Below are 15,000 nucleotides of genomic sequence, written 5' to 3'. Positions count from 1 at the left end.
GGAATTCCTAGCGCTTGGGTTCGAACCCTCATCTCTGTCGATTTTCTCACCGACGCTAATTATACAGTGTAACGACTTCGGTAGGAAAAAGGCGCCTATTCAGCAAAGATACGAAAATACTGAAGTTCTTACAAACATGAATTCTGCCTATAAACAATAGTTATGCTGAAAATATGAAGAAAAACACATGAATTTAAAATCAACAGTTATTTGAAAAGCTGTACATCACTGTGGACAAACCTGTAGTTTTGTTATGTTGGCTGTAAAGCCGAAGTTTATAGTTTTTTCCTGTGTGTGTTTGGCTCGTCAAGCGAGGCAGGCGACACGCCTAGGGAGTTAACAAAAAAAATATTTTGATTTTATATGTGTCAAAAAATTGTAGAACTCAGGCTTACAAGATTTTTTGCTTCATGCAGACTTTCTTATTTAGATCTCTGTATATATATATATATATATATATATATATATATATATATATATATATATATATATATATATATATATATATATATATATATATATATATATATATATATATATGTATATATATATGACAGTGTCAGACCACGGAGGCAGAATTGAAACATAAATTTCCATAAGTACTTTCGTATTTAATAATACATCTTCAGAAGGGTTATTATATATCCTCCGTAGCCTGACACTGTCACATTTTTCCTCACGTGTTAATTTTCATGATTTACACACACACACACATACACACACACACACACACACACACACACACACACACACACACACAGATACACACACACACACACACACACACACACACACACACACACACACACACACACACACACACACACACACACACACACACACACATATATATATATATATATATATATATATATATATATATATATATATACATATACCTACATTTTCAAAACCCCACAACACAGCACGCACACTGAAATACCTTCAAACTAACATAAAATCCCTCTAACACGACATGCACTCACTCCAATCCGCTCACGCACTCACCAACCTCCCAATATATACTCCAAAACTCTCTCTCTCACACATACACACACACCCCTTCAATTCCATATTTTCACACTCCCGCAGATCAACAAATCAATTCTCCCCCACACTCGCTCTCTTCCATAGCTCCACACTCCAGTATTTGCAATAGACCAAACACTTGTATCAACATTCAGTACGACACCCTTACACCTACACCACCCCCCCCCCCCTACACATATATAAATACCCCCCACACTTGCAGACCCTGATATTCCAGCCGTTATTGACATCCCCCCATGCACACACCTTAACACTTACAGTCTTACACACTCTTCCACCTCTACTCCTACACCCTCGAACGTAAACACTCCTCACAGCTCCTATACACTTCCACTCCCTCACACTTATAACATTCCTACACCCCAAACACTTACTCTTACATCTGCACATCTCAACACCTTCACCTTTACACTAGTACAACAGAACACTAATTAGTTTTTCGTTTTTGTGTCTTTAGTTTGATTGATCCGGATTTTGGGAACGCCAAATTTAAACTAAATCTACCTCAGTTTCTTATTTCTCTGAGTTTTGAAAATAAAAAAGACAGAATGCTCTCCAAAAAAATCCCAGTAGGAGAGACACCCATTACCTCTTATCCTCTAAAAAATAAATGAAGATACACCCCCTCTGAATGAGGCTCCTAAGGTATTTTCATATTAATTATTCAGACTCAATCTCTTAACTCTGACTCGTTTCTTTTAAATTGTCACACATCTCCTCTGTAGTGTGTCATCAGTCTCAACGTTAATTCCAGCACGGATTGGCACGCTAAATTTGTGTATTGTTTTGGGGGAACTTTTATTTATGGACTTTTTAATCATTATACATTACATTTAAATTCCATTAAACAGCACTTAGCAAAAGTCGCTCTCGGAAAAGAGCATTTCCTTTTTCTCATAATAATACGTTGACATTTGAGGGATGTAATAATGTGCTTGTATTCGAGCTAGAACAGCTTATTCTTATCTGTTTTGCAACGTTCAATTTTTCAATCGAGTTTTTGTGTAAATTGTGTAGGATTAGCAATAATTTGTTATGGCTGAGAACGTTTCACGGTGCTTTAAATATTATTAGGGGTATGTTTTTGGACTTGTATATGATATGGTTGTAATTAATATTATTTTGTGGGCGGGCGGGAAGGTTTATGAAACTATGGCGAGAAGGTTTCAGTATGTTTCTTTGAGTAAATAATTAATCCAATGTTTTACATTACATGTAAACATATCAAACTCTAATTATGTCACAGTCAGGGATTTTTTATGCGTTCAAGGACTGAACCTTTGATGAAATACGTAAACACACACACACACACACACACACACACACACACACACACACACACACACACACACACACTATGGGGGGCCTCGTAGCCTGGTGGATAGCGCGCAGGACTCGTAATTCTGTGGCGCGGGTTCGATTCCCGCACGAGGCAGAAACAAATGGGCAAAGTTTCTTTCACCCTAAGTGCCCCTGTTACCTAGCAGTAAATAGGTACCTGGGAGTTAGTCAGCTGTCACGGGCTGCTTCCTGGGGTGTGTGTGGTGTGGAAAAAAAAATAGTAGTTAGTAAACAGTTGATTGACAGTTGAGAGGCGGGCCGAAAGAGCAAAGTTCAACCCCCGCAAAAACACAACTAGTAAACACACACACACACACACACACAAACACACACACAAACACACACACACGCACACACACACACACACACACACACACATTTAAGCATAGATTTATATACAAGTCTAGCAATTTACATGTGTCATGTGACATAAATGTCAGACGCATTGTATCTCTTTTCTAAAATAGGTAAAAAAACTCAGAAAATTATGAATTATACATTTAAATCGAAGTTTCCATTCATGAAGATTTATATGTATATTTTTGTTTATATTTCTGTAATTTATTTCATATTTTACGAGGGGAGGATTTAAAGCTGTTTATAGAGGCCAAAAAATCATATTAAAAGCAGTAAAAACCTCAGTAATAGAGTTCGTAATATATACTTACAAAAGATTAATGATATCAGAAATATTAATAATCTCAACTAAGAAACCATTTAACAAATATATATCGTAAAATTGCATACTTGTAATGCTTATGACATAATAATATGACCGTAAACCTGATTGACATTATGAAGTGACGTTAATTCGCGAATTTATAGAGACATGTATGTGTGTGTGAATCATACTATATAGATACAACTAGACTCATTCACAAATGGCGAATAGAAATCTTTCACGTTATACATCAAGGGATGATTATGCACTCTGTCATAATCAGGAAGATTACAAGCATACGGAACTGCCCATTCCACCGACAGGTACGATAGCCAGGCTATTTTGTTTAGTTTGATATTACAGGGATGTGTAAATCACTTGGAGTTATAGGTCTACTTCCTTAGTTTCGTTGTGGCGTTAGTTATCGTTATCGCGTGTCTCTCTATTCCTCTTTCTGTTCAGCTCTTTCTCTCTCTCACACACACACACGCACACACACACACACACACACGCACGCACACGCACGCACACGCACACACATACACACACACACACACACACACACACACACACACATACACACACACCCAACAGCTACAACAAGGCTACTAGGAAGAGTATCATGAGTGAGACCTCACTTCTATATAGTCGCTGATAATTAAGTTTAGCAGTATCCCATCAACCGCTCTCCTACTCATCACAACAATCACTCTTCCACTCATCATCACAACCACTCATCATCACGAGAGTCTTTGATCTAAACTATTAAATCACCCGGACCACATAATTAGCTGACTGAGAAATAATATTCACAGAGCAAATGAGAAACATTGAAGTGTTTAATCCTTAAATGCGAGGTAAAAAGATTGAATTAATTGGATTTACACATCAGACAACTGTCCATATTAATTTTAATGGCCAGTTTGATCAGTTGAATTTTTATGAAATTCAAAAAGAATTTGTATATTAAATTTTACCGCATCTTAATTATATTTAATATTAATATAATATTTTTTTCCTTTTTTGATTACTTATGTTATTACAATTTTTTTTTATTATTTTTGTTAATAAAACTCTTACTTATGAAATAATTAAGTTAATAAATAACTGTAGTTTATAGTGTCTGTTGCTATTGCTGTTGCGTAACTCATTATTTAAACTATTTTAATCATCTCTATGCATCTATGATCATGATTAAAACTAAAACTACATTAATCCATCTGAAAGTATATGTTGTTGATGTAATCGTCACCTGAAGATGTTCCGGGCTCTAGCTCCTGGGCCCGTTCCTTCTGCGAGGATGGCTTCTGTGACTCTTTCTCAGCTTTAAATGTCGACAATCGCCCGTCTTTTCTCAGAATAATAGAAAGGTACTCTTGTTCTGGGAGAAAATCCGGTCTCACACAATGTGATATTGTCCGTAAAAGCTGTGGGGGGAAAATTCTATTATCTCCCCCACGAGTGGACATCTGTGGTTCCGTACATCTTCCCAACTATGTGATGTAATTTGGTTTGAAATTTTGAGTGGGTGTCCCCTGGATTTGGTGCAAATTAGTCTTCCCACCTTGGGGCCCTTATCTTGATTATTAACTCGCGATAATAACAGTCACTCTTCATAGGAAATCATTTATATATCATAGTTTTAGTTTTTTAAATTTGTGAAGACACAAAAATCGGTTTCTGAGTTATAGACTAATGTTTAAATTATTGGTACCAGACAAGCACTTATTGAAGCGGAAACTGCAAATTCTGAGATCTACTTCACTAACCTTTCCTTCCTACATTTAACTTCCGGAAACGCCCTGTGTATGTCTGGTTGTATTCGATATACATTATGTATCTACGAATAGTCCACTGTATCATGTAGCTTCTGTATACTTATTGTATTTAAATACAGATTAGAACTATTTGATTATTCTCATTCCTTGCTTCAATATGTCACCATCTTCCACATCTCACTCACTATCCATCACCCACTGTCCACCACCCACTGCCCACTGTCCACTGCCCCCCCTCCCCCACACACTGTTGCCTCTCTCCCCCTCTCCCTCATCTCACCACAAATTCTAGGCCACACTAGATCTTCATGTTACATGCAGTCCTATTAAGGTCAGTGATCTACGGGTTATTAGTGTATCATGGAAATTGCAACAATGTCTGATGATGCATGCAATTACTCCAGGGAGCCAGTGGCGCTGCCGAGACTGTGAAGGGAAGAGAGAGAGAGAGAGAGAGAGAGAGAGAGAGAGAGAGAGAGAGAGAGAGAGAGAGAGAGAGAGAGAGAGAGAGAGAGAGAGAGAGAGAAAGAGAGAGAGAGAGAGAGAGTCGGAAACAAACAGGCAGAGATGGGAAAACTAGTAACACATAGACAGAAAAGGGTGGAGACACAGAGAAAGACAAAACAAAACAGACTCATGGACAGAGAACGAGAAATAGACACATATACAGATAGGGACAGAAACATATGAAATAGAAAGACTACCAGACAGGTAGAGCTTGAAAAAAGAGAAACTTGTTAAATTCATGCTATGAAGAAAGAACAGAGAACGCTCACACAACTTTACATGTCGTGTATCAGAAGACAAGTTCAAAAATATTGAACTTTAATACTCATTTTGGTCGCGATATTTCCAACAGACACATTTAGTAAAATTCCTATAACTCTCCCACGAAATTAAAATAAATTTTGTTTTAGTTTCAAAACAGTAAACAAAATACTAAGCAAAATTCAAGTGCTGTTTGATCACATAATTTTATTTAAATACGAAATAAACGCATCGATTTCGATTCTCTGTCGAGCTATTGGAGAAAACCTGTCAGTTTAAAAGTGGTATTTCGTACTCTATTGAGCTGTGTCTCACACACATTATTCAACCTTTTCTAACCTTTTCTAACCTTTTCTAACCTCTGACTAACCGGCGGTATAGTCAGAGGCCAATTGTTCGTCAGTCTTGGCCTTCAATCCCTCTGTTTAAGACCGTAGAACATTTTACATATTATTTCACAACTATGTACGTCGACCAATCCAAGGCTAGCTATTGACAGAATTGTAAACTATTATCACTTCTATATATATATATATATATATATATATATATATATATATATATATATATTTGATAAAATATCGGAATAACGATATATATAATGTTATTATATATATAGTGCTATATTATATAGCATTATATATATAACTAATGAATGAATAACGTTATATTTGATAAAAATATCGTATTCATTAAAAAAAAAATGCATGAGGTTTTGGGGTTGGTCGCTGCTTGGGCGAGTATTGTCAAGGAATGGGGCGTAATTATTGGAGTTTGTCATACAAAATTAATTAACACAATTGTGGTGATATTTCTTAAAAAAGAAAAATAATATAGAACGGGTAGTGCATGCATTATTCTCTCTGTATCGAATTGCTTCGCTCTCTTTACTGAGCCTACGATCAATTTTCCTTTGAGGCACATGGGTTGAGGAACGCTTAAATCAGAAACGTTCGCACACATTGAAAAGGATTTCCTGAAAAAATATTTAACGATCTTAAAATATTGTAAAATAATCTTTGATAGTCACAGATACAGAAATGCGATTGAAAGAGTTGTTATAACATATCACAGAGAATTTAGGATTAAATAATATATATATATATATATATATATATATATATATATATATATATATATATATATATATATATATATATATATTTATATAGACGAGAGGATTGTTTTTAACTGGCACAGTCATACAAACATACGGAGGGAACAATGAAATACAATGAGACTTTTATTTTTAGAAAACACATTCCTTAATCATGTAATATTTAACCAATTCCATATATAATAGAAATATAATATGTGCTTGAGATTCAAGAAGTCCACTTTTTGTCATATAGGAAATGCAAAAAAAAACGCATCTGATTTTAGTTTGTGTTATTATTCCCAACGCATTGTCGTATCCGAGATTATGGAAGTATTACCGGATGAGTTAGAAGCCAATTCAGCATTTGGGTATCTATTGTCTTTTTTTTTTTTATCTTGTGATAAGTTAGCCGTTCCTCTTTTTTTTGTGGCCATGCAGCAGTTTCGTCCGGTGCAGCAGAAGAAATACGAACAGCAGAAGCAACAACAGAGGCGGCAGCAGGAGGAGGAGACGTAGAAGAGGCAGAAACAGCGGTCAGAGATACAGAAGAAGCAGAAACAGCGATCGGAGATACAGAAGAGGCAGAAACAGCGATCAGAGATACAGAAGAGGCAGAAACAGCGATCAGAGATACAGAAGAGGCAGAAACAGCGATCAGAGATACAGAAGAGGCAGGAACAGCGATCAGAGATACAGAAGAGGCAGAAACAGCGATCAGAGATACAGAAGAGGCAGAAACAGCGATCAGAGATACAGAAGAGGCAAGAACAGCGATCAGAGATACAGAAGAGGCAAGAACAGCGATCAGAGACGCAGAAGAGGCATCAGGATCGGCGGTATGGGAAGCATTATCAGCAGCAGCAGTAGAAGGAGGTGAAGCAGCAGGCTCGGAAGCTAAAGCAGCTGGAGAAGCAGCAGCAAAAGAGGGTTTTTGACGGGGCAGCAATTAGGGCGTGTCTGAGGTGCGGAGTTTGACCGCTAATTACGTCCCTTTTTCTCGACCTCTTGCGCCTTAGACAAGAGGCTCAAGAGGCTCATTTTTTCCCACTTTCTTTATGTTTTCTTCAATTCTTTCCTCTCCTCCATTTCCCTCTCACGATTTTATGCAATTGATTTTATCAGTTATTTGCTTCGTTAATTAATCCTAATAAATGGGATGCGCACCATTTTAATTATGGATTTATTGACCTACCTGCTCTAAGTAATCCTAGATGTCACTTTTTTTTGTTTATATAGATTTTTTACACTAAAATTAATATACAATTTGGGATTTCTTCTGTTTTTTGGCTGTTGCAGTTCACAAATTACAAACTTAACATTAATGGCTTTGAAATAAAACAACTTCAGTAAACACGTGAACACTAATGCAATTTCAATGCCGCTGGTGATCGGCAGACACACATATACGGTGTTCGGTTTTGAACTTTTGAAAAAAGAGCATTTCGTAATTATTTCACAATTGACTCATTTTTCTATATATTTTTGTGTATTCCTCAGCTAGTTTTTCTTGTAATTTTAATTGTAACTGTTATTTCTTAAATTTTTATTTACGATTTCTCGCTATGAACCTTCTCTGAATATTTCATTAATCTCTCTTTAAAATCTGGCATGTCGTTATCATTTCTCCCTTGTTCCTACGGCATTTCATCGTGGTAAGTGACAGTTATCTCGGGCATTCTTCGTAGCCTTCTTACCTCAGAATCAAGCCTGGATAAACTTCATTAGATAATTTGCTTTATTATTTTTGTATGGGGTTCCATGCCGGTACCGCACGATCAACAGTAGGTCAAACATTAAATTATTAGTGTAACAGTTATGATTAAATTTATTGCATTCATTATCATTATAAATTTGTATTATTAATCATTATAATCGAAAATATTTTCGTTAATTCTTACTATAATTATTTGAACTATTTCAATTATTATTATTTGAAAGGGAGCAGTAGAACAACAGAAGTACACTTACATCGCATCAGGCTTGGATACCCATGTGAATGGGAAATAGGCTTACAGGTTCCGGAATATGAGAGGAAATGTCAGCACTGTGGGGAAATGCCCGACAGACTACTGGAACATTATCTAACACAGTGCACAGTTACAAACCCATTACGATTTCAACTTAGATTCAACAGAGCAGAAGAAGTTGTTAAACACGTGGGACAAAATTTTACTGAAGCGACCATACGCGTCATAAATACTCATACTTCGCCCAAGTAAAACAGAAACAAGCAACACTTAGGGGGCCAGCCAGAGGCTTAGGGCCCGCGCAGGAATATCCCTGCAATATATATATATATATATATATATATATATATATATATATTATTATCATCTTGAGATGTTTTCTGGGCTTAACGTCAACGCGGCCCGGTCTTTGACCAGGCCTCCTTTTTGCTACACCCCCCCCCCAGGAAGCAGCCCGTAGCAGCTGTCTAACTCCTAGGTACCTAGTTACTGCTAGATGAACAGGGGCATCAAGGTGAAAAAAACATTTTGCCCATTTGTCTCCGCCTCCACCTTGGATCGAACCCGGAACCTCAGGACTGCGAATCCGAAGCGCTGTCCACCCAGCTGTCAGGCGCCCTGACAGTATATTATTACAATATAAATACAAAATTGATAGTTTTTATTAATTTTGTTACATTTAAATCATACAATAATAGAAGAATGTTTTCAATATTTCCCATCACTTAATTTTTGCAGAATCTCTGGAAGGAAAATCATTTCAGATGTCTGAGTTGAGTACATTAAGAAAATGAAATTTCCCCATTAGTAATATTAAAGCCACATACGACTCTTATCAGATATTCTAACAGAACGAAAAAAGAAGCAAAACCTTGGCTTCAGTTTAATTAAGAATTTTGAGGGGTCGAATTGGAGCTATATTGTGTATTGTGTGTGTGTGTGTGTGTGTGTGTGTGTGTGTGTGTGTGTGTGTGTGTGTGTGTGTGTGTGTGTGTGTGTGTGTGTGTGTGTGTGTATTCACCTAGTGGAATTCATCTAGTTGTGCTTGCCGGGATTGAGATCTGGCCCGCCTCTCAACTGTCAATCAATCAACAGATCCCCTCCCTCCCACACACATAGTGTGTGTGTGTGTTTTCTATAAACCTTGTGGTTTATAGCAAAATTCTATTACAAAAAGCTGCATTTTGACCAGGGTAACGTTTTAACACCATATCCAAATTTATCCTAAAAATACAGTGCTTGTATTGTATTGATGGTTGAAAAACAAATGACACGCACCACCAGAGGATCAAACACAGGCGACACGCACCACCAGAGGATCAAACACAGGCGACACGCACCACCAGAGGATCTAACACAGGCGACACGCACCACCAGAGGATGATCAATAAGGGACACGCATTACGAGAGCCGAGAGGTAAAGAGGCTAAGCACAGTCTGGCGTGGGTCGACTGTCACTACCCTGACAGGCACGGCGCATGCAGCCGTGAGACCCTGCCAGTCACTGACACAGTAACCCAGTAAGGCCAAACAAGTCCTGAATCCTGCGATCAATGCGTATTCTGCCAGAAAACCCATAATCTCCGCTCGCTAATGAGATGATTATAGCTCTTGGATAACGGGGAATAGTGGAACAGGGAAGTAAAAAGAAGTGGATAAAGAGAGAGAGACAGAACATGGGAAAGACAACGTAAGATAAAGGAGACTATTGGGTAGATTCAGATATATGATATAATGTAGATTGAGACGACTGGATTAGGTAGACTGTAGTCACTATTCGTTTAGTGTGTGATATGTTGATTTTATTTTGTTTTACCAGGATAAGGTTGTAAGAGTGATGACCTCAATCCTGGTGGGATCCTCGACTTCCTGATGGTCGTATCCTCATATCCATAATCCATGTGTACATATCTTTTCTAAAACTCTATTTGGTCATACAGGTTTATTGATTTCTCCTAAACAAAAATTCTTACCTTACCTCATCAAATTTCCAAAATATATTTTTCCATACAACACAACATTTGTCAAAACTCTCTAAATCATTGCCTAAAATACTGCAAATCGGAAACAGCACGCAAATTTGCCAGGAAATATTTTGAAAAATCTTGCATTAAAAAAATGCAATTAAGAATTTGCATACCAAGTATATAATGACTGATCATCAACAAATATGTCAGAAGATGTTCAATATAATGCATTTAGGAAGAGTGTTTTAAGTTATATCACAATGCTAAATGTTAAAATACATCAAATGGGAATAGATTTAAGGAACACATCAGACAACAAGATTAATTTTAACAAACAAATATATCATCATGACCCGTTCATCCTTAATGTTTCATCTGGTAGGATTTTGATCTCAATAGTTTTTCTAATGGAAAATTTACCATCGAGACATGTTAATAAGGTTAGGTTAGGTCAGGTTACTTTGATTAGATTAGAATTGGTTATTAAGGAGGGTGATGTGAAGTAACATAGCTTTAAACGAGAGTTGGGTTTTATAACCAACTGGGCAACACCTGAACAGCTCACCTGAACCCAAGCAAACTCATTTATGATAAACTTATTACTTGAAAGATGCATCTAGAATACACTTCATTTAAAGCTAAATTATTATCATGTTAGTTACTGGATGAAACTTGATTTGTGTGCCATAGCCATCATATGGTCCGTTTCTGCTATATCATACGTTTCTATATTATCATTTTCCACATCCAATCAGTCAAGGGAAGAAATTCATGCAAGAGGTATTAATGACCCTTGTAGCAGTTTACATTTATTTTCTTCCATATGTAATAGTGCACTGTCTTCAGAGCATAAGCGATTAGGTGAAGTAATCGTTGAAGTAAACATTCCTCATCAAGGGTCAATGCACAAAGTCCTGTGGTACATTGGTGTCAGTTGAGTGCCTCTCAGATTCTGCTCCATTCAGGACTACCTCTTAGAGTCCTCGATGATGGTAAGTTCCCTATTATAAGTAAGATGGAACCTGAGTTACCTATAGTGCCTAAAGCTTTGCTAGTAGTCTCTGATGCTGCATTCGATCAAAGCAATGTCCACCTGCAACAACGCATCTGATATTTAAGTTATCTAGTGAATATCTCTCTCTCTCTCTCACTCTCTTTCACTCTCTCCCACCCTCAAAAACAAATTGAGTCGTAACTCTGACTGGAAATACCGGCAACCCATATTTTGCAGGTGGATGAATCAGGTCGACTCTCTCTCTCTCTCTCTCTCTCTCTCTCTCTCTCTCTCTCTCTCTCTCTCTCTCTCTCTCTCTCTCTCTCTCTCTCTCTCTCTCTCTCTCTCTCTCTCTCTCTCTCATCTCTAAAAAGTTAAAACATTTTATGATTTTATGCAGATGCTAGAGCCAATTTGAAAGTCATTAATTCTGAGGATCACACTGAAAAAGCGAGTCAAAGCTTTGTATTTAAATTCTGTTGCCTATTAAAGAACGAAACAATTGCAAGGTTGAGTGGTCCCAACAGATATTGCAATTAATTCGATGTTACTGACTAAAAAAAATCTATTTGTATTAATAGCATATATATATATATATATATATATATATATATATATATATATATATATATATATATATATATATATATATATATATATACATATAGTAGAATCTTCAGCAACTTAGAACATCACATTAGCGTATACAAGAGGGAGAAAGAGAGAGAGAGAGAGAGAGAGAGACAGAGAGAAAGTGTGTGTGAGTGACAGAGACAGAGACAGCAAGTGAGACAGAGAGATCACGTACTAGTTTTTGTGGCTAGAGCAAATGGATTTTATTTTTGTCCTTCCTGCATTCTGGCATGTTTTCCTTTTATGGGTTTTCGTTTGTGTGGCAGCCTCTTTCATGGTGTGTTTTTCTTTAATATTTTTGCGCGTGTTTGGGGTGGGGTGGGGGAGAGGTCTCTCTTTTATCAGTGCATGAGAATAACATATGTATGGAGCGTTGTTGTAACAGTGTATGTATAATGTTTGGGTTTTGTCTGCGCATGATGTACTCACCTAGAGGAACTTCAACCACATTTTCGTCTATGGTGAGAGTCAGGTGAAAGGTTTCTCCCAGGAGCAGCAGCAGTTGAGCTGAGAGTTACGAGAGAGAGAGAGAGATTTAGGTCTCTTCCAGAAGCTGAAACATCTGAGATGGGAGCCACGAGAGAGACTATCTCTCCCTGGAGAAGCAGCAGCAGCAGCAGCAGCAGCATCTGAGCTCAAAGATACCTGGATCATACCTGGAGTACGTCCTGGGAGTTCATCTACTCCTCCGAGCCCGGCCTCGAGCCTGGCTTGACTTGTGATAACACAAAGGCACAGCTTGCCTTCCTACCCTCCCGTTTATGTGATGATGGGTTTCTCTGTGTCGTTGCCACTCGTGACTGTGTCTTTATGGCTTTGCTCAGTGAGATGCTGACGTGGCAGTGAGACGCGTGGGCTCTGTAATGAGGTTGTGGTGCAGGAGCAACGTTTGTGCTTTACCTTTTCTGGATCATTTCTATTTTCATCACGACTACTGTATATTTAAATCTGTTTCATCCTTTTGACAGAGTACATTTTTCATATTATTATTTGTTATTGTATATTATAAGCATTTATATATTGTATATATTGTATATATTGTATATATATATATATATATATATATATATATATATATATATATATATATATATATATATATATATATATATTATATAGGATATCGTTTCTTTTTATTACATACTGTAAATAATCTTCAGTAAGTATGCCTGTATACAGGGAGTGCGCGCACACAATAGGAACTTGAAGGCAATCACTGGTGTTTACGAACAGTGAGCGAGCCAGACAATGCAAGGTGTTGACAAGAGGTCGCGGACTCCAGGCTAATCACGTGGATCGTCTGATCTCCCCGTGACCCTTTCATCTCCCACCTCGTTACCTCGCAACCCAGCTTCCCAAACCTGTTTCTCCAGACACCCACCCCTCCCCCTTTCTCTCATCTCATTACCCTGCAACCTTGCCTCCCTTCCCATGTTTCTCCCAACCCTCCCATGTGTCACCCTGCAGCGCCTCTATGCCTCGGTTATATGCTTCTCCTGACCCGTATGCATTTCCCTCTCTGATAATCAGAGCAAATCACAGTTCTACAACATGTGTCACACTTTCCTAAACAATTGATATATAATAATAATACATATTTTAATAGTTAATTTAACATTCCACCTTTCTGTCCTTAGAATGGTTTTATAGCATGATTAACTTTAAAATAAATCTATGATATTCTTGTCCTCTTCTTCATCTCTCACCCCCGCTCTCATCCCTCACATAACTCTAACTCTCACCTCTCACTCCTCACCTTTCTCACCACATGCTCCTCACCACTTGGGCCTCTCTCCCCCCCCCACCCCCCCTCCTCCTTCCCCCACACCAACTAACCACCAGAAGAGCCAAGTCTGACAAACTCTCTTGAGCCTCTCTGAACAACTTGCCTTGTTGTGTTCCCTCTTCACAGTTGTCCCATTTGTTTACATTTGTGATTTTTGCATTTGGATGTAAACATGGAGTTTTTGACTTGCTACTGAAATCAAATTCTGTATTTGTAAACAAGAGCAACACAAAGTCTAGAATCACCTTTAGATAATATATATATTGTTTTAAGTTAGGACAATTATTCTGTTTATCAATTTTTAAATAGTCTTTATTTTAACTGGAAAACTCAGATACAGTTTTAACAAAAGTCTAAAAACATTTACATGTACGTAGAAGTAGCTAAGCATATTATAAGTAGATATACTTTGAGCAACTTGTTTTGATTAGTAATAATAATTTGGAGAATGCAATTTGTTCACTAACTGGACACAGCAAACTTGTAAATTCTCTTATGTACTTATATAAGTACATTATCAGAAAACTGAATCACCGGTCCTCTCATATATATATATATATATATATATATATATATATATATATATATATATATATATATATTTATATATATATATATATATATATATATATATATATTTTTTTTTTTTTTTTTTTCATTTTTTTTTTTAATATAGGAAGGGAGTACCACCTCTAGCTGGAAGAAGGGGGACCCATAGCCTCGGAGGAAACCACGCATAACGCATTAGAGGGAATGTTTAGATCCCCTCCAATACAGTTTCTGTGTGCTTTTCTCCTACCACCCCCTTCCTTTTTTTATTTTTTGTGCTTTATTATGCATTTGATGGTTACAAGATATACATGGGTTGATACAAAAATAATAATGCAAAAAGGTGCTTAAAGGTGCTTAAATATATATATATATATATATATATATATATATATATATATATATAT

At 37.0% G+C, this 15,000-nt stretch overlaps 1 protein-coding gene across 1 annotated transcript in view; it reads left to right on the top strand.

Annotated features, from left to right (window-relative positions):
• The window catches only part of LOC123766277 (chloride intracellular channel protein 6-like), a 25,991-nt gene extending 18,359 nt beyond the window's left edge, over window positions 1-7,632 (top strand). The window contains exon 2 of the mRNA XM_045755348.2: window positions 7,136-7,632. Within this exon, the coding sequence (XP_045611304.2) occupies window positions 7,136-7,632 (497 nt within the window). The remainder of the gene's footprint in view (window positions 1-7,135) is intronic.
• The last annotated feature ends 7,368 nt before the right edge of the window (window positions 7,633-15,000 follow it).

The sequence above is a fragment of the Procambarus clarkii genome, chromosome 9 (genome assembly GCF_040958095.1).
Source record: "Procambarus clarkii isolate CNS0578487 chromosome 9, FALCON_Pclarkii_2.0, whole genome shotgun sequence".
NCBI classification, from domain to species: domain Eukaryota; kingdom Metazoa; phylum Arthropoda; class Malacostraca; order Decapoda; family Cambaridae; genus Procambarus; species Procambarus clarkii.
Note: the sequence above shows the minus strand (reverse complement) of the source record. Positions and strands in the feature narration are given on the sequence as shown.